The 21,604-nt window shown below is 38.9% G+C and overlaps 1 protein-coding gene across 5 annotated transcripts in view; it reads right to left on the bottom strand.

Annotated features, from left to right (window-relative positions):
* Positions 1 to 687: 687 nt before the first annotated feature.
* The window catches only part of NNT (nicotinamide nucleotide transhydrogenase), a 93,659-nt gene continuing 72,742 nt past the window's right edge, over positions 688 to 21,604 (bottom strand). For all 5 annotated transcript variants that reach the window (XM_067730639.1, XM_067730637.1, XM_067730638.1 and 2 more), the window contains 3 exons: positions 5,381 to 5,499; positions 3,200 to 3,315; positions 688 to 1,655 (listed from right to left, as the gene is read on the bottom strand). In XM_067730639.1, the coding sequence (XP_067586740.1) occupies positions 1,506 to 1,655; positions 3,200 to 3,315; positions 5,381 to 5,499 (385 nt within the window). In that variant the 3' untranslated portion in view covers positions 688 to 1,505. The remainder of the gene's footprint in view (positions 1,656 to 3,199; positions 3,316 to 5,380; positions 5,500 to 21,604) is intronic.

The following is a 21,604-nucleotide window of genomic DNA, read 5'->3' as shown; positions in this document are numbered from 1 at the left end:
TTCATGATATAATTCAGTCTTGAGGTTACAAATGACCTGAGATCCATTAACAAATTGCATTTACCACTTAAAAATTAAAAAGGACTCTTTCCTGATTTAAAACACATGCACACACAAACAGATCTTAATCTCAGGCACAGCAAGAAAGAAACTGATTACTAAACCAACAAATACTATGAGTTTTCAACTCAATAAACATGAGTATTATAGTAAAAAATTTCACACCAGTTATTTCTTTTTCTGATTTAGAGATACTTTTTACATGTTAATAATTGTTTCAAGAAACTTAATGCCAAATTAATTATATATAGAGAGAGAGATATTCCAAATATTCTTCACACATTCAACCTATACAGAGATTTTGGCATAATGGCAAAGTCACGAAGAAAATCTACACTTTTACTGCAAAAGACATAATCTTTACTGGTGCTAAAAAGACATAATCTTTACTGGCGCTTAAACAAAGAGGTAGCTAAAAACTGCCACCATTTCTCTCAAATGTTATCATTTACATAACACCTTAAAACACACTCTGATTTGGGAAAAAAATTATTCTTCCAAGCAGTTAAGACAGATTAATCTCATCTATTTCATGGTAGCAAAATCTTCCTCAGATATTAATAACAGGCAGAATTACTTGAGTTTAGCCTTTCGTCACCAGAGACAATTGCTACATCACTATGCAAACATGGTGAACTCATTTTATTAGTCAAATAGTTGAATTCCATTCAAGTGCACTTAACACAGTACTACACATTATAAATTGATTGAAATTAGAGAGATCTCCAATTGGAAATGGGGTTTAAAAAATACAATTAATGCTGATTTCAAATTACATGTTTCATTGGTGTTCTAATGAAACATACCAAGCAAATGATTTGTTTCGAGCATCTCTGAAAGATTATCTAGTCCTTTAATGTATTAAAATAGAAGTGAGAAAATACACCCCTGAAATATAGAATCAGAAGTACAGTTTGAAAAATTGAAACTGATGTGATATGTTTAATTCAGATTATGGTTAAATGGTAAGAGGACAGCTCAAGAGTTGATGAAAGTTTCAAATTAGTCACATTTGTTGAAAACACATAAATGCAGGTGGCTGTAATGTTTACACTGAGTCAGATTTTTTCAAATCTATGTATAATGTAAGTCCTAAAAAATTCATAAAGACTAATTTCTTAAAACACTGCTGACTGTTGAGGAAAATCCAAATGGATTACATCTAAAATGACGCTGTTCCTTCTCCTTGTGTAAAATACTTTTGGAATTCATAACACAAAAACTATGCACAGGAAGACATTTAGACTTGTCAATCCTTTTTTTAAAATTGAGGGATTGTTGCTCTTGAAAATTTTCCCTGTATTTGCTTTGCTTTCTTCAGAGTCTTCCTTTTCTTTCAAGAGCTCTGATATAGATGTGTATCAGTTGTATATGTTAATAACTTATTTGCCTGTTCCCACAAGTGAAGAGGTGGCTTTGTTAGACAACAGCTTGATCTTTATGTTTTACTTCTGGTAGGATTCTCTAACTTTCGCCTGAAGGGCATCACACGTCTTCTTGGCATCGCCTAGAAGCATGGCTGTGTTAGGTTTGTAGAAGATTGGATTGTCCACTGCAGCATAGCCAACACCTAAGGACCTCTTCATAACAATGACCTAAGAACCAAAGATTAAGTGAGATGGTGTATTTAACAGACCTGGCCAGGACTTGTTCTGCAAACAAACATTGCCCTGCCCTGACTTTGAACAAAGCAGGTACCACTACTAATTCTTTACTACAAAGACTTAAAATACACAAGGAGTAGTTTTAAATGCATGTTTACTCTGTATTAACTTTAATTATTTAAATGTGCCCATACTCTTATATCCATTAGAGAAAAGGTCATGTTAACAACAGTGTACCTCCAAGTGATAAGTGATTTTTTTTCTCAGTGCTTTTCTCTATAAAGACTATGTATAACATTTTCTAGTCAGAAAAATAAGCATCTTTCTCTGAATGGGCTAAAGAGAACAAATTTAGTGCATAAGCTTCTACTACCCATCCTAAGATAAATGTAGTTGAGTGGGAAAATGGTATGATTCTTAGTCCATTGCTTTAAAGTAAAGGATATGAGACAGAAAGGATATAAGACAAGAACCCAAAGAGCAATCTAGTGTGTCACAGAACAGAGCTAATTACTAATAGAATGCTTCCACGAAGAAAAATGAAGGGGTAAGTCCATCCATCTCTAATACTGATGTGTTCTAGACATTTACAATTAATGTTAATTAATTAATTAATGGATGTTGCTGTCCTGTTGAATATCAAGTCAATTCTTCATGAAATGAAAAGCCTTTCTATGGTCTTTTAGGACACGCATTCTATTCAAAAATGGAAGCAGAGCAAATTTATTCATGTTCCATATACCATTGATACAGTAATGTACCCTACAAACTCAAATACTGGTGATCGATGCAACTGTCCATATACACATGAACAAGTGCATGTCGTATCTACTCACTCACCACAAATACTATGTTTAAAACTCACACATTTACAAAAAAGAGAGACAAATTAAAGGGAAAATATACGTTACGTTATAATGATTCTTAAAATGCAGATATGACTTGAGAGTGTAAAGAGACTTGCCCAGTCGGGGCAGAGGAAAATTTATAAGCGTTTGCATTCTCTACAATCTAGCAATTAGCTTTTTCAGAAGTAATGTGCTGTGAGCAGGGCTTGCTTCCTTCCATGTTATAATCTGGTTTTCTAAATCACCCTTCTTCTGTACACTCCATAACATACAAATTCCCTTTCAAAAAACTTAAATGAAAAAATGTGCTCATCTTCGTATGTGAACGCGATGATACTGACTCACTGTCCTGGAGGGAAGCCATCTGCTTCACTGGACTCGGCCTGGAATTCAGCCAGACTCATCCCAAAAGCTCACAGGTCCTTTTTCAGCTGTAGTTACAGATTGTGTTAATCCATCCAGATAATCTCTTTTAGTTCTAATCGAGATCAGGGCATTCACTCAGGTTCTCTGGTGACCACAGAACAGACAGAAGCTGGATATAGACAGCTGGACCCTAAATCTACTCTAACTCCTGAGCCTCCTAAAAGGCATCATCATTTCTCATCAAGTGACCAAGGAAAGTTCTGTGTATGTGTTTTAAGAGACCTTTAATTATCAGAATGAAACACAAGTCTGAAACTTTACCTGCTTTGATTTCCAGACCTCGAGGACTGGCATGCCTGCAATAATAGAGTTGGGGTCTTCTTGAGCCGCTGAATTAACAGTGTCATTAGCTCCAATTACAAGGACCAAATCAGTGTCTACATAATAAAAGAAAATATAAAAATTAAAAGGGTCACTTTTACTTTCAGGCAAATTATGGTGACCTGACTTTATAACAACAACAACAGAAGCTAAAATTTACAGGACCAACATTTGTGCTAGGTATTGTACAAAGAGCTTTATCAGAGAGGTTCAGTAACTTAGCCAATGTCACACAGCTTAAAAGCAATAGGTCCTGCATCTGAACCTGAGCACCCTGACTGGAGCTTGCATTATTATGCTTTCCCTCCCCTCAATGGATCTACCTAATCTGACTGTATAGCTCTTTTATGATCCCAAAATGATCTTGCCGGTAACATTAAAGACCTGCACTCCCATAAATGGGTGCTGAATTTTGTCAAAAGCTTTTTCTGCATCTATTGAGATGATCATATGGTTTTTCTCCTTCAATTTGTTAATATGGTGTACCACACTGACTGATTTGCGTATATTGAAGAATCCTTGCATTCCTGGGATAAATCCCACTTGATCATGCTGTATGATCCTTTTAATGTGTTGTCGGATTCTGTTTGCTAGTATTTTATTGAGGATTTTTGCATCTATGTTCATCGGTGATATTGGTCTGTAGTTTTCTTTCTTTGTGACATGGATAAAGAAGATGTGGCATATATATACAATGGAATATTACTCAGGCATAAAAAGAAATGAAATTGAGTTATTTGTAGGGAGGTGGATGGACCTAGAGCCTGTCATATAGAGTGAAGTAAGTCAGAAAGAGAAAAACAAATACCGTATGCTAACACGTATATATGAAATCTGAAGGAAAAAAATGGTTCTGAAGAACCTAGGGGCAGGACAGGAATAAACATGCAGATGTAGAGAATGCACTTGAGGACACAGGGAGTGGGAAAGGTAAGCTGGGACGAGGTGAAAGAGGGGCATGGACATATATACACTACCAAACGTAAGATAGATAGCTAGTGGGAAGCAGCCACATAGCACAGAGAGATCAGATCAGTGCTTTGTGACCACCTAGAGGGGTGGGATAGGGAGGGTGGGAGGGAGACGCAAGAGGGAGGAGATATGGGGATATATGTATATGTATAGCTGATCCACTTTGTTATACAGCAGAAACTAACACAACATTGTAAAGCAATTATACTCCAATAAAGATGTTAAAAAAAAAAGATCTGCATTCCATTTTCAACTTTTAAAATGACTACTTAATATGCAATTCAATGTCTAAAAGAAAATGGTCTAAGAGTCTGTACTATATTAAAGCTGTGTCCATAATTCCTGGAACTGGCAGGTTTCACACATAATTTAGCAACAGTGAAATCTGAAAGGGGGCATAAAATTAAAATGGTCTAAATTCCCTCTTTAAGGATCGTAATATAAGGTACCTTAGAACTCTGCCAAAAATGCCATGTGAATCTAGACATACACACAATTTCATTATTTTTCTCTAATAAACAGTACTTTTTAAGTTTACAGTGGATACGTGCCAGAGGGAACTGGTTTAATTTTAACAAACATGATCTTGGGCCAAATGTCATTAGCATTCAACATCCACCCAGTGACAGCCACAAAGTCCAACACCTTATCTAGTGAAGTCCTAGTACTTTAAAGAAAACAGAAAACTACGTACTGACCACGAGTTGGTACAACTGAAAACCAGTAAAATCTCAGACACTGGCAAGAATCAGACACTAAATCATCAGCAGAAGCAATTTCATAAATGAGGAACCTGAGGTTGAGTACCTAGTTCAAGGCCACAAGCAAATGAGACTCAGGACCTGGATTCCAAAGCCAGGTCTGTTCCAAATCCCTCTGCAATGCAGTCCACTGCACTGCCTTCCAAGATTTTCACCATCCTTCAGATCTCCTCAGAGGGAGAAAATGACCCATGCTGCTTACAAACCTGTTGCACCTTTTTCAGTACTGTCTTTTGCTTATTTAATTTCAACTGCATCCTTACTAGGAGCAGGTTACTCTTCATCTGACTAGTAGGTCTTCAAGTAATCCCACAATTTATGCCCTAAGACTGGCATCACTCTATTCATCTAAGAACACCTAAACTTCACCATTATCCCCATCACTTACCTGGGAAATCATGGTTGATCTCATCCATCTCCAACACAATATCATACGGCACCCCAGCCTCAGCCAGCAGCACATTAAGCTGACCAGGCATCCGGCCTGCAACTGGGTGAATTCCAAACCTAGACGTGAAACAAATGAACAGCTGGCCTTACTTGATGGGCCGAAACGTACAGAGACCCCAATATCACCTCCGAATCTGCACACTTTGTTCTTGGCATCTCTGCTTCTCCTGGTACTATCTGATCTCTACAAGCAGGAATAGAATCCGTCTAGATATACGGTCAATCTACAAATAGTAAGGTTTGGAGATTCAAGATCTCAGTATATACAAACTGTAACTCCTCTCAAAAAAATAAGTGTGACTTTAGAACCTGACTCTTCCATATATGTTCTAAGTTCAATGAACTCCCAACAACATTAATAATATCACCTTACATTTAATAAGCATTATGTTCTCTCACGATACTTTATAATTTTTGAATCTTTTTGAAGTCAGCCTGGAATTAAACGTTTGCCATGAAAAACACTTTCATGCACGTAAGTTAAAGGCCTACTTTCAGCGAGTAATATGCAGCATTGCTCCACATCACAGAAGAAATGTGATAGTAACACACTGGAGTGTTTGAAAGGCAGAGTAATACACAAATCAGATATCTGCTCTTTTATTAAGGCCAAAGAAACCGAAGCATCAGGCAATTTCGTTCAACCACAGCCATAATGGGATCCCTGAAGTCATGTAATCCAACCTCTTGCCCACAGTATTGATCTCTGTCTCCCCAGCACTGGGCACAGTCCATAGCACACAGGAAGGACCAAATAAAAAGTGAGTGAGTGAATGAATGAATGAATCCAGTGAAGAAATGCATTTTATACTACCTCTAGGCAGGGATCCATCCAACCTCAGCTTAAATACCTTCAGTGACAGAAACTAACTCCATTCTAGCTCTATTCCATTACTAGAAAATCCCAATAACTATATATATATAGTTATATATATAACTATATATATATAGTTATATATATAGTTACATACATAGCACACACGCTCATCATATTAAACCAAAAAGAACCCCCAACTCATTGCTTTCCAAGGTCTGTAGTCTGAGGGTCTACTCCCTCTTTCACATGTGGATTCCTCTGAGCTAACCTAGGATGCCTATTAAGCAAAACATCTTCAATTCTTTCAACTGTTCAATGACTGACAGGACTTCTAGACTCACTGCTGTCCTAGTCACCTGTTCCTATATTGTCACTGTCCAGCTCAAATTTCAGTCCCCCACCGTAAATACAATATGCTGGATGTGATCTAGATGCACAAGGCACAGCAAGAAAGTCATACCCTCAGGCCCCTTTCAGAAGCCTAGGTCTGTAACAGCTCCCACACCACACTGCTGGTTTTTATCACTGACAGTTAATGTAAGATGCCCTATTGGAACTCTACTCAGTGCTCTGTGGGGACATAATTGGGAAAGAAATCCAAGGAAGAGGGGATATATGTATACGTGTGGCTGACTCACTTTGCTGTGCGGCAGAAACTAACACACCATTGTAAAGGAGTTGTACTCCAAAAAAAAAAAAAGATGCCCGGTTACTTTTCACAGGAACTGCTGCCAAGCCAGACCTCCCCACTCGTAACACAGTGCGTTAGGAACAGATTAAAAAAGCATAGGAATTGACCCCTCCCAAAGGCAGACCTGAAAAGAGCTATAAAATGGCTGTTTATATTGTCCAAATAACTGATATATGGTTTTCTACATCTTTGAATGAAGTTAATGAAGATAATCTGATAATGAAGAGCCTGAATTACTGGGGAGCTTGTAATTGGAAAACAAGATATCAAATGATAGGTTCTCTTTAATCAATTTATTTTTTTATTTATTTTTGGCCACATTGGGTCTTCGTTGCTACGTGTGGGCTTTCTCTAGTTGCGGCGAGCTGGGGCTACTACTCTTCATTGCGGCGTGCGGGCTTCTCATTGCAGTGGCTACTCTTGTTGCGGAGCACGGGCTCTAGGCACAAGGGCTTCAGTAAATGCAGCACGTGGGCTCAGTAACTGTGGCACGCAGGCCCTAGAGAGCACAGGCTTCAGTAACTGTGGTGCCTGGGCTCAGTAGTTGCGGCTCGCGGGCTCTAGAGCACAGGCTCAGTAGTTGTGGTGCACAGGCTTAGTTGCTCCACGGCATGTGGGATCTTCCCGGACCAGGGATCAAACCCGTGTCCCTTGCACTGGTACGCAGATTCTTAACCACTGCACCATCAGGGAAGTCCCTCAAATTCTCTTTTATATAATCTTCATTCTGGGACCGCTGAAAGTTCCTAAATAATCAACTTATGTTTAAAAAACCAGAAACTCAGGGCTAAAAGGAAACAAAACAGTTATCTCTAGGTGGTTGTACAACAGATAATCATTTTACTTCTCCTCTATTTAAAAATGTTTTTCAAATTTTCTATGAGAATGAACAATTTTATGGTGGGAAAAAATTAACTTCATTTAAAATAAATTAATACTTCATGCTTTTATATTGTGATATAATTTACAAATTTCTTATATATTATTTCATTCTATCCCTAATCATCTTTAATAATCTCCAACAAGAATTAGAATTTAGAGCAGCTGATTCAAATCCAGGACTTAGTTAAATAAACTGGGCTTTAGAGCTACATTCCTGTACCTTAAAAAAAGAAGAGAGCAAGAATATATGTAAGAGGGGCTGCTGGCATATATTTTGGCACAATGACTAATACTGACTCTTTGAGATGTGCTATACAACTTGCACAACTTTTTTAGTATAGCTAACCTGTAAGTCAAACTCGGGTCTTTCTGCCTCAAGAGTCTTTTCACTACTATACAATATAGGCAGTATAGTCAAGCATTTAAGAGGTATTTTTGTTTAGTTAGTAGCTCAAGTTAACTAGTTACATGATGTTCAGTAAGTTACTTAATAGCTCCCTCTCTCTCAATTTTCCCATAGAGTACTAACCAGATGTTATTACAAGCCCACATCATGCCAAGGGCTATATTAAACTCTGTAGAAGAGGTTTGAGAAATACCTATTTATCTCTGCTTGAATGGGTGAAATAAGGAATTCTAAGAATCCAATTTACAGTGTTGAGAAAAACTGAGCACCCAGAAAGTTTCAAACAATACTATAAGCTATAAATTTTTTTAATTTAATTAAGTATTTGCATGGACATAGGAGAAAAAAATGTCTCTTAGTACACAAAGTACCTGCAACAATGCAAAACATTTACCAGCACCTCTTAAATGATGGGGAAGTAGGTTCTGAAAAATTACTAGGGGTAGGAGGTAGAATGAACTGTATAGAATGGACCATTAATAATCTAAGACTTTTTAAAATTTTTTATTGGAGCATAGTTGATTTACAATGTTGTGTTAGTTTCTGCTGTACAGCAAAGTGAATCAGTTATACATATACATATATCCACTCTTTTTTATTTATTTATTTATTTATATTTATTTTTGGCTGTGTTGGGTCTTCGTTGCTGCGTGCAGGCTTTCTCTAGTTGCGGTGAGTGGGAGCTACTCTTCGTTGCAGTGTGCAGGCTTCTCATTGCAGAAGCTTCTCTTGTTGCCGAGCACGGGCTCTAGGTGCGTGGGCTTCAGTAGTTGTGGCACACGGGCTCAGCAGTTGTGGCTCACGGGCTCTAGAGCACAGGCTCAGTAGTTCTGGCGCACGGGCTTAGCTGCTCTGTGGCATGTGGGATCTTCCTGGACCAGGGCTCGAACCTGTGTCCCCTGCACTGGCAGGCAGGTTCTTAACCACTGTGCCACCAGGGAAGTCCCTCCACTCTTTTTTAGATTCTTTCCACAAACAGGCCATTACAGAGTACTGAGTAGAGTTCCCTGTGCTATACAGTAGGTCCTTATTAGTTATCTATTTTCTATATAGTGGTGTGTATATGTAAGACTCTTTTAAAAGGCATTTAGCATCTCTTCCCTCAGTGGGCTACCTACAGTTTTTTTTTTTTTATTGAAGTATAGTTGATTTACTACTTTATTTTGGTGAGAATAAAATTAATAAATAAATAAAATTAATCATTTTTTGGAAATGTAACAGTTCAACAGTTGAGTAAAAATTTTTAAATGTTCTCTAAAACCAAGATTTTTTTTTTTGGCTAGACACTGCTATCCTATTGTCATTGTCTGTTCCAAACCAGGGTTTTTAATCACTCCTGAAAACAAAAGAAATGAGGCAAAATACTGACAATTCATGTTCATACTCTCCATGTAGTTAACACAAACTATATTCAGCACGACTGCAGCTATTTTCAAACTGCCTCAAGCATTTGAGGAAAATGCTTTTTTGGAAAGAAAGCATTTCCAAAATGTTACACAGACTCTTGAGTTGAGATGTCTACTTTAAAATTTTAATACCTCTACAATGGCAATAAGATAAAACATTTGAAAAAAAAATTTCTCCAGGCACCAAACTATATGCTCATTAAATGGGAGTTATTAATACTAACCCTCAATCCTGAACATGAATGTCATTTTAATATTTTAACAATAATATAGAATTTTAAGCATGAATATAAAATATAGAGAGAAAAATGCAGTATATTGAAATAACCAAAATATACTCCTAAGCCTGCTGATTACATGAATGTAGAAAAAGAAAAGGCATGACGAATGAAGTTTCAGAGGTGCTTGATTTTGTAAACAAGCATCACAGTCTCTAGTTCAGGACTTTTAAACCTTTCTTCCATGATGGGGAGGGATGAACAATCCCTTAGGTTCACAGGAAATAACAGAAGCAGTAAGAAAAAGACAATAACAAACTCAGAGAAGGTAAAGCTCACTTACATGTAATAAACAATTGAATTGTAAAAAAGAGGAAAGACTGAATTTGTGTAATCCTTACAAAAAGTGAGAAAGAAGGCAGAGCACAAAGCAAACTAAATGCGCATGAAAGAATGACACGGACCTGGGTCTTTAAAGGCACGTATGACACTAAGGTGTATAAAGAAAGTAATTTGAACATCAAAATAAATAAGGATAGGGCTTCCCTGGTGGCGCAGTGGTTGAGAGTCCGCCTGCCGATGCAGGGGACGCGGGTTCGTGCCCCGGTCCGGGAAGATCCCACATGCTGCGGAGCGGCTGGGCCCCTGAGCCATGGACGCTGAGCCTGCGCGTCCGGAGCCTGTGCTCTGCAACGGGAGGGGCCACAGCAGTGAGAGGCCCACGTACCGCCATAAATAAATAAATTTAAAATAAATAAATAAGGATAGTCATGGATTATAACCCACTATGGAAAGTGGGAATTCATGAGTCAAGACTGATAACAGATTCATAAGTCAATAAGGAAAGGATGAAAGGAAGGAAGGGAGGGTGGGAACACTCTCCCCTATAGTGGTAGACCATCAACTGATAAATGTAGTGGGGTTATAAGACCACCATTTTGCCACCATCATAATAAAGTTTGGTTCAGATAAAAATCAGCAGCAGCACATGCTCAGTCTAAGGAGTAAAGCTTGAATGAGGAGCAGGATTTTGCAAGGTCTTAAAGAGAGCGCAACAGAGAAAGAAAACAAAAATCAGTAAAGACTTTCAGTGCTTTCTCTGACAGCTACTTTATTGAAATTGATCAATAATAAGTAGTTGTTAGAATGTCTGGATACTTTGCTCAATGGGCATTTGGTTAAGTGGGCAGAGTCTGTATTTCTTTTTCTCCCCAGCTAACAGTTCCTTATAATACCTAATAAAATAAATTACCAAGATTAACAAACCAAATCTCAGCCAAGAAGAACTTAAATTGAAACTAATTTTTTATGTATTTTAAGGCACTGTTGGGTATACACAAAGTATTTGGTGTACAGAATATTTTAACTTTATGTTCTTTAAATATCAAGTGGGGGCAACAGCCAGCTCTACCCACCACGAGCCCCTCCCATCAGGAAACTGGCACAAGCCTCTTAGAGAGCCTCATCCACCAGAGGGCAGACAGCAGAAGCAAGAAGAACTACAATCCTGCAGCCTGTGGAACAAAAACCACATTCACAGAAAGAGAGACAAGATGAAAAGGCAGAGGGCTATGGACCAGATGAAGGAACAAGATAAAACCCCAGAAAAACAACTAAATGAAGTGGAGAAAGGCAACCTTCCAGAAAAAGAATTCAGAATAATGATAGTGAAGATGATCCAGGACCTGGGAAAAAGAATGGAGGCAAAGATCGAGAAGATGCAAGAAATGTTTAACAAAGACCTAGAAGAATTAAAGAACAAGCAAACAGAGATGAACAGCACAATAACTGAAATGAAAACTACACTAAAAGGAATCAGTGGCAGAATAACTGAGGCAGAAGAATGGATAAGTGACCTGGAAGACAGAATGGTGGAATTCACTGCTGTGGAACAGAATAAAGAAAAAAGAATGAAAAGAAATGAAGACAGCCTAAGACACCTCTGGGACAACATTAAACGCAACAACATTTGCATTATGGGGGTCCCAGAAGGAGAAGAGAGACAGAAAGGACCTGAGAAAATATTTGAAGAGATTATAATCGAAAACTTTCCTAACATGGGAAAGGAACTAGCCACCCAAGTCCAGGAAGCACAGAGAGTTCCATATAGGATAAACCCAAGGAGAAACATGCCAAGACACATAGTAATCAAATTGGCAAAAATTAAAGACAAAGAAAAATTATTGAAAGCAGCAAGGGAAGAACGACAAATAACATACAAGGGAACTCTCATAAGGTTAACAGCTGATTTCTCAGCAGAAACTCTACAAGCCAGAAGGGAGTGGCAGGACATATTTAAAGTGATGAAAGGGAAGAACCTACAACCAAGATTACTCTACCCATCAAGGATCTCATTCAGATTCGAGGGAGAAATCAAAAGCTTTACAGACAAGCAAAAGCTAAGAGAATTCAGCACCACCAAACCAGCTCTACAACAAATGCTAAAGGAACTTCTCTAAGTGGGAAACACAAGAGAAGAAAAGGACCTACAAAAACAAACACAAAACAATTAAATATCAAGTGGAAGAACTAAAGGCACAAAGAATGTGCCCCATCAAAGGCAGAGATTCTATAATTAAATTCAGGGACCCTCATGTGTCATTATTTTTTAATAATGATGAAACAAAATAATTTCCAAAAGAACACATCTTAAAATCAAAAATTTTAGTTTGAAAAGGTCATTTCACTTATGGAGGTTCTTAGTAATATAGTTAACATATCAAATTGCATTAATCAGCTGATTTGTATTCAAAGTTAATGCCATTCTGTATTTCAACTGTCAATTTCAAGTCAACATTCAAAATTAATGCAGGGTTGCTTTCGCACATCAGGAAAAGGTACTCTATCTTCTACCACTGACTAGATCCAATGATAAAACTAAATAACTAGATTTAGTTCAGGGAGTTGCGGCTTAAAAGGATCAGAGGGCACTTGGATAAGTTTCCAGAGAAACACAAAATACCTAACAACTTAGAAAATAACATGCTCTAAGTGAAAAAAGATAAATTGGCTAGAAAAAGAAAGGCAAAACTGATTTTCAAGCAGACCAAATAAAACAGAAGTTGACCAAATATTCCTCATTTTCATTAAACAGAAGAAAAGAAAACAGTCTTCAAATGCAAGAGAAAGAGTTGCAATTAACTTAAAAAAAATACTTTCTGTCAACAATTAGAACAAATCTCCTAGTTAGGGAAAGTTTCAGGCTTTTCTGTGGATCAGGCAGAGACAGGTTCATTCATCTGAGCTGACATACAAACCACCAATTCAGTACAAAATGGATTCAAGGGGATTTGACAAATAAATGTAAAGGATGGTTGGCTGGCAGTGGACATAGTCAAGGCAGTTATGATAGCTGAGACAGCTCTTCATTCATGGGAGGAGGAGGAGGGATAAAAACTACTAGTAAGAGAGAGCAGCAGCTTTGGTGGAACTGAGGATTCCCAGAACAGCTGCAAGACATTGCTCTACCTCAGTCCTATACTACTAACTGCAATGAATGTGCTCTTTTGAGATCTTCATAGTAAATCTTGGACACCAAAAATTTCTCCTAGGGCTTCCCTGGTGGCGCAGTGGTTGAGAGTCCGCCTGCTGATGCAGGGGACGCGGGTTCGTGCCCCGGTCCGGGAAGATCCCACATGCCGCGGAGCGGCTGGTCCCGTGAGCCACGGCCACTGAGCCTGCGTGTTCGGAGCCTGTGCTCCGCAACGGGAGAGGCCACAGCGGTGAGAGGCCCGCGTACCGCAAAAAATAAATAAATAAATAAAATTTTTTAAAAAAATTTCTCCTAATTTCCCAATCCTTCTGAGCATCAATAAGTGCTTCCTGTTTCCCCCAGGTCCCTTCCTCTCCCCAAAACCTGACTGGTGAGGCTTAAGAAAGACTAAGAGTCACCGTGCTAACATGACATTTAAGGTCTGTACTAGCTTCCTATTGCTGATATAGCAAATCACCACAATTGTAGTAGCTTAAAACAACACAAATTGATTATAGAGGTCTGACATCCAAAATCAGTTTCTCTGTGCTAAAAAATCAAGGTGTTGGCAGGGCTGCGCTTCTCAGAGGCTCTAGGAGAAAATCCGTCCCTTGTCTTTTCCAGCTTCTGGAGGCCCCCATTCCGTGGCTTGAGGCTACATCACTCTGACTTCTGCTTCCATTGTCACACCTCCTTCTCTGATTCTGACCCTCCTTCCTCGCTCTTGTAAGAACCCTAGTGATTACATGGGCCCACCCAAATAATTCAGAATCATCTCTCCAGCTCAGAATCTTCACTGAATCTACAAAGTTTCTTTTGCCATATAAGGTAACATATTCACAGGTTTGGGGGTTTCGGAGGTGGGTATCTTAAGGGCCATTATTCAGCCTACCACAAACTCCCTTTCTAGTCCTAAAATTCCATGAACCAGAGATTCTAATTTAGCTGAGTAAACCAATACATACTTTGTGGTTTACTTTTGTATTTCAATTCTGTATCCCTCCTTGATTCCAGTAATTTAAAAAAAATTTGATTTATTTATTTGTTTTTAATGCTGCCTTTGCTTATCTTTAAATTATTCCATCTGGCAATCATCTTTATGCTTTAAGTGAGGTGTCTTGGTCCAAATTAGAAATTAAAGACCTCCAAATGTATTTGTTATTATTGTAATATTTGATTAGCTGCAGACTGCATAAAGACAATGTTTCTGTTGAGCTAGTTGTGAAGGGTAAACAGTCATAAAGCTAACTAACATGTTATGCTGAATATCCCAAAGGACAGATCACTTTATATCTGTTTGCATAATAATTTGTTATAGTAAACTTTAAGAATCTAAAGTTGGAAAGAAACACATGCCAGGCGATTCCAAGAGAATGCCAATGTTTTGAGAGAAATGACAGAACACACTAAATTTGGAGAAATATATATGTGCAGGCTGATGAGCCCATGTGAATTTACAACAATTCTGGCCCATGCAACTGGCTAATCTTCAAAGTATGGATTAAAGTTAATTATATCGGACATTGGTTGCCCATGACCAGCAAATGCCAGGAACTAAGGGCCAAAGCTCATCAACATTCCATCACCACATGAAGAATATCCAGAATTCCAAAGTGCAAAGCCTACCAGTCTTTTGGTTCTTCCCCATGAACCATGAAAATTATCTTTATTGTATACATGCTTCACAAAACAGGATCAGCTGTCCTTGTCCATAACGTAATGCTACAGAAGGGGAATAACTACTAAAACGCGATCACGGAAAAATCCTCCATGCTCCCAGAATTCTTTCTTTATGCTCCTCCTCCTTACGATGCACTGCAGCATAGGAACTGGCTGAAGACTGTGCTCTCCAAACTGGGAGCAACTTGGGAACAGGAACTGTCTCTTATTTATCAGTTCCCCCAGTACCTGGCACTCTATTAGAGCGACTCAAATAAAGGGAGGGAAGGAAAGGGTTTTGTTTGTTTTTTTTTGCGGTACACGGGCCTCTCACTGTTGTGGCCTCTCCCGTTGCGGAGCACAGGCTCCGGACGCGCAGGCTCAGCGACCATGGCTCACGGGCCCAGCCGCTCCGCGGCATGTGGGATCTTCCCAGACCAGGGCACGAACCCGCATTCCCTGCATCGGCAGGCGGACTCGCAACTACTGCACCACCAGGGAAGCCCCACCCTCCATTTCTTTTTTCCGTTGCGGAGCACAGGCTCCGGACGCGCAGGCTCAGCGGCCATGGCTCACGGGCTCAGCCGCTCCGCGGCATGTGGGATCTTCCGGGACCGGGGCACAAACCCGCTTCCCCCTGCATCGGCAGGCAGACTCTCAACCACTGCGCCACCAGAGGAGCCCAGAAAGGGTTTTAAGGAACATAGTGTGCCCAACGAAGTACACTGACTCAAACTTTCTATCATCTCTTTTTAGAGAAAGATTTCAGGGAAGTAGTAAAGAGTAGCAGTTAAAAGCTCTAGAGTGCCACTGCCTGCGTTCAAAACATTTGGACAGGGCTTCCCTGGTGGCGCAGTGGTTAAGAATCCGCCTGCCAATGCAGGGGACACGGGTTTGAGCCATGGTCCGGGAAGATCCCATATGCCGCGGAGCAACTAAGCCTGTGCGCCACAACTACTGAGGCTGCGTGCCTACAGCCCGTACTCCACAACAAGAGAAGCCGCTGCAATGAGAAGCCCGTGCACCGCAACAAAGAGTAGCCCCCGCTCACCGTGACTTGAGAAAGCCCACACATAGCGACAAAGACCCAACGCAGCCAAAAATAAACAAATAAAATAAATAAATTTATAAAAAAAAAAAAAAAAAAAAAAACATTTGGACAATTTACCCGTGTGCCTCACTTTCCTCATGTGTACAATGGGATTCATAATAAAGCCTCTTCAGAGGATTATTGTGAGATTTAAGGGAGACAGTTCATGTAAAGAGCTTTTTATACTTTAGACCACTGCCTGGCATACATAAGCCCTTAATAAATGTAACCTGAAACTATAATAGTCTATTGAAATACATTTTGTGATATAAATGCTCATCTGTATTGCTCAAATAAATGCACATTTTTAATGATCATTTACATTAAAAAAAAACCCACAAATTTTTACACTAAAACAAATGTGGTTTGTTATCAACATTTCTGAATTAATTTTCTAATTTTTACCTTGAAATTCCACTAAGTATCAATATGGTCCAACGAAAGCCAGAAATTCTTTGTACTTGCAACTACACAAAAAAAAACTAGAGAAATTATATTGTCAATATAGACTGAGGCCAATAATTGCCAACAGCGCACACATTGGTCGCAGTTAATATTCAAGTGTCGAATAGTGTCAAATTTCAAAAGGCCACGTTTAACCCTTCTATAGATACTATTAAGGTAAAAATGTACTGTTTCCTAGATTGGTTCAAGAAGGCAGAGTAGAAGAACGTGCACTCACTCCCTCTTGCGAGAGCACCAGAATCACAACTAACTGCTGAACACTCATCGACAGGAAGACACTGAAACTAACCAAAACAGACACCCCACATCCAAAGACAAAGGAGAAGCCACAATGAGACAGTAAGGGGGGCGCAATCTCAATAAAATCAAATGCTGTAACTGCTGGGTGGGTGACTCACAAACTGGAGAACACTTATACCACAGAAGTCCACCCACTGAAGGTTCTGAGCCCCACATCAGGCTTCCCAACCTGGGAGTCCAGCAACAGGAGGAGGAATTCCCAGAGAATCAGCCTTGGAAGGCTAGCAGTATTTGACTGCAGAACCTGGACAGGACTCGGGGGAGCAGAGACTCCACTCTTGGAGGGCACACACAAAGTAGTATGCGCATCAGGACCCAGGGGAAGGAGCAGTGACCCCAATAGGAGACTGAACCAGACCTACCTGCTAGTGTTGGAGGGTCTCTTGCAGAGGCAGAGAGTGGCTGTGGCTCACCGTGGGACAAGGACACTGACAACAGAAGTTCTGGGAAGTACTCCTTGGCATGGGCCCTCCCAGAGTCTGCCATTAGCCCCACCAGACAGCTGGTAGGCACCACAGCTGGGTTGCCTCAGGCCAAACAACCAACAGGGAGGGAACACAGCCCCACTCATCAGCAGTCAAGCGGATTAAAGTTTTACTGAGCTCCACCCACCAGAGCAACACCCAGCTCTACCCACCATCAGTCCCTCCCATCAAGAGGCTTGCACAAGCCTCTAAGACAGCCTCATCCACCAGAGGGCAGACAGCAGAAGCAAGAACTACCATCCTGCAGCCTGTGGAACAAAAACCATATTCACAGAAAGACAGACAAGATGAAAAGGCAGAGGACTACGTACCAAATGAAGGAATAAGATAAAACCACAGAAAAACAACTAAATGAAGTAGAGATGGGCAACCTTCCAGAAAAAGAATTCAGAATAATGATAGTGAAGATGATCCAGGACCTCGGAAAAAGAATGGAGGCAAAGATCGAGAAGATACGAGAAATGTTTAACGAAGACCTAGAAGAATTAAAGAACAAACAAACAGAGATGAACAATACAATAACTGAAATGAAAAATACATCAACAGCAGAATAACTGAGGCAGAAGCACAGATAAATGACCTGGAAGACAGAATGGTGGAATTCACTGCTGTGGAACAGAATAAAGAAAAAAGAATGAAAAGAAATGAAGACAGCCTAAGAGACCTCTGGAACAACATTAAATGCACCAACATTCACATTATAGGGGTCCCAGAAGGAGAAGAGAGAAAGAAAGGACGCAAGAAAATGTTTGAAGAGATTATAGTCGAAAACTTCCCTAACACGGGAAAGGAAACAGCCACCCAAGTCCAGGAAGTGCAGAGAGTCCCAGGCAGGATAAACCCAAGGAGAAAGACACCGAGACACATAGAAATGAAATTGACAAAAATTAAAGACAAAGATAAATTATTAAAAGCAACAAGGGAAAAACGACAACATACAAGGGAACTCCCATAAGGTTAACAGCTGATTTCTCAGCAGAAACTCTACAAGCCAGAGGGGAGTGGCATGATATATAAAGTGATGAAAGAGAAGAAACTAAAACCAAGATTACTCTACCCGGCAAAGATCTCACTCAGAGTCAATGGAGAAAATTTAAGCTTTACAGACAAGCAAAAGCTAAGAGAATTCTGCACCACCAAACCAGCTCTACAACAAATGCTAAAGGAACTTCTCTAAGTGGGAAACACAAGAGAAGAAAAGGACCTACAAAAGCAAACCCAAAACAATTAAGTAAATGGTCACAGGAACATACATATCGATAATTACCTTAAATGTGAATGGATTAAATGCTCCAACCAAAAGACACAGGTTCGCTGAATGGAAACAAAAACAAGACCCATCTATATGCTGTCTACAAGAGACCCACTTCAGACCCCAGAGACACATACAGACTGAAAGTGAGGGGATGGAAAAAGATATTCCATGCAAATGGAAATCAAAAGAAAGCTGGAGTAGCAAGTCTCATATCAGACAAAATAGACTTTAAAATAATGTTACAAAAGACAAGGAAGGACATGACATAATGATCAAGAGATCAATCCAAGAAGAAGATATAACAATTATAAATACATATGCACCCAACATAGGAGCACCTCAATACATAAGGCAAATGCTAACAACTATAAAAGAGGAAATCGACAGTAACACAATAATAGTGGGGGATTTTAACACCTCACTTCACCAATGGACAGATCATCCAGACAGAAAATTAATAAGGAAATACAAGCTTTAAATGACAAAATATATCAGATAGATTTAATTGATATTTATAGGACATTCCATCCAAAAACAGCAGATTACACTTTCCTCTTGAGTGCACATGGAACACTCTCCAGTATAGATTACATCTTGGGTCACAAATCAAGCCTTGGTAAATTTAAGAAAATTCAAATCATATCAAGCATCTTTTCCAACCACAATGCTATGAGATTAGAAATCAATTCCAGGGGGAAAAAAACATCACAAACATATTGCAGCTAAACAATACATTACTAAATAACCAAGAGATCACTGAAGAAACCAAAGAGGAAATCAAAAAATACCTAGAGACAAAAAACAACCAAAACACGATGATCCAAAACCTGTGGGATGCAGCAAAAGCAGTTCTAAGAGAGAAGTACACAGCAATACAAGCCTACCTCAAGAATCGAGAAAAATCTCAAATAAACAATCTAACTTTACACATAAAGGAACTAGAGAAAGAAGAACAAACAAAACCCAAGGTTAGTAGAAGGAAAGAAATCATAAAGATCAGAGCAGAAATAAATGAAATAGAAAGAAAGAAAACAATAGCAAAGATCAATAAAACTAAAAGCTGGTTCTCTGAGAATATAAACGAAATTGATAAACCTTTAGCCAGACTCATCAAGAAAAAGAGAGAGAGGACTCAAATCAATAAAATGAGATCAGAAAGAGAAAAACAAATACCGTATGCTAACACAGATACATGGAATCTTAAAAAAAGAAAAAAAAATGGTTCTGAAGAACCTAGGGGCAGCACAGGTATAAAGACGCAGACGTAGAGAACGGACTTGAGGACACGGGGAGAGGGAAGAGTAAGCTGGGACGAAGTGAGAGAGTGGCATGGACATATATACACTACCAAATGTAAAATAGATAGCTAGTGGGAAGCAGCTGCATAGCACAGGGAGATCAGCTCGGTGCTTTGTGGCCACCTAGAGGGGTGGGGTAGGGAGGGTGGGAGGGAGACGCAAGAGGGAGGGGATATGGGGATATATGTATATGTATAGCTGATTCACTTTGTTATACAGCAGAAACTAACACACCATTGTAAAGCAATTATACTCCAATAAACATGTTAAAATACATATTTTGCTCTGAGGGATTACTGGCAATTTTATACCATAGATTGAATATAGAGATGTACGTGAATACACATGTACTCTTTAGCTTTCCTCTCTTCTACCAAAAGTTTCACTCATTTGACTAATTACACAAATAACTCCCATCACACCCACCCACCTGTCACCATGTTTTACAAGAAGGCAGGCTCAGTGCAAAGAAACACACCGTATTCTTTCAGAAAACCAGAAGCACTGGCTAACTCCTCACCAAATAGTGCCAGCTGTAACTCTGAAACTCAGATATAATGACCTAGGCTCTTGCTGTTCTTCATCATTTCAACTAGCATCTGAATTGGAAACACAATGAGGTTATAAGCGTCCTCAATTCAGAATATCTTAACACCTATTATCTAAGTTCCCAGCAAATGTAAAACTCCACAGGGTCAGGATTTTTGATCTTTGTATTCACTGATGTATTCTCAGGACCTAGAACAGTGCCTGGCACAAAGTACTATATAATTATTCATACAGTGAATTGTCATTAACATGAACAGTCATGGTTGATAAGAAAGTATTGCAAAGCTGGTAAGAAACTCATAAATAATATCTATTTCTTTATTTAACTACTACACTGGATCTTTTATCTGGCCTAACTTCTACTGTCAGATGCATGTACCTTTATTACTTGATAAATTTGCATGTCCTAGCTCTTCCCGTACCCCAAAACATAACAAAATCCAAGACGGCTGAACTCTTGTTTATTTAGATTACATTTAATCCATGAAAAACAGGAAAATCCAGTTAGATCAACAAAATATTTCATCTTCAACTGTCTCCAAAGAATGGGTTTCCTAGTAAAAATAACATATATTTAAACTTATAGCCAGGTCACACAAGACTGTAAAACACTATTAAACTGCAAATACCACTGGCAGCTAGATGTGTTTAGACAGAGGATGAAAAAGTAAATATTTATTTTTTAAAACCTGCAAAAAAAATGTCATGTTATGAGTAGTATAAAAAGTTTAAAATATCCCCTGGACACTTATCTACTCTTCTCTTTTGCATTCCTACCTTCCTTCTACTCTACTCTTCTTAGCATACTATCATATTAAATGGAATTCATTCACTGATTCATTTGTTGATCAATTTGTTCTCTTTATATCTATAAACTTTTGAGAGTGGGAACTGGGGCTTACACATTCTTGTATTCTCAGTACCTAGTAATAAGTCTCTATCAATAAATTATTAATAGAAAGATAGAGTTGAACATTAACATGAAAGCAATATATAACATCAGTTAGTCGATCAAAGAAGTTGAAAGGTGGTTTCATAAATTTAAAAGCAATAATGGCTTTATACAAAGAAAATCAAGCAGTGATTAACTGCAAAAAGAAAAACATATATACCTCTTTCTAAGAATTATTCCTTGGAAAGATTATCTCAGCTTTACAATGAAAAGCCTA

The sequence above is a fragment of the Pseudorca crassidens genome, chromosome 3 (assembly GCF_039906515.1).
Source record: "Pseudorca crassidens isolate mPseCra1 chromosome 3, mPseCra1.hap1, whole genome shotgun sequence".
NCBI classification, from domain to species: Eukaryota; Metazoa; Chordata; class Mammalia; order Artiodactyla; family Delphinidae; genus Pseudorca; species Pseudorca crassidens.
This window is presented reverse-complemented; position numbering and strand designations above follow the sequence as displayed.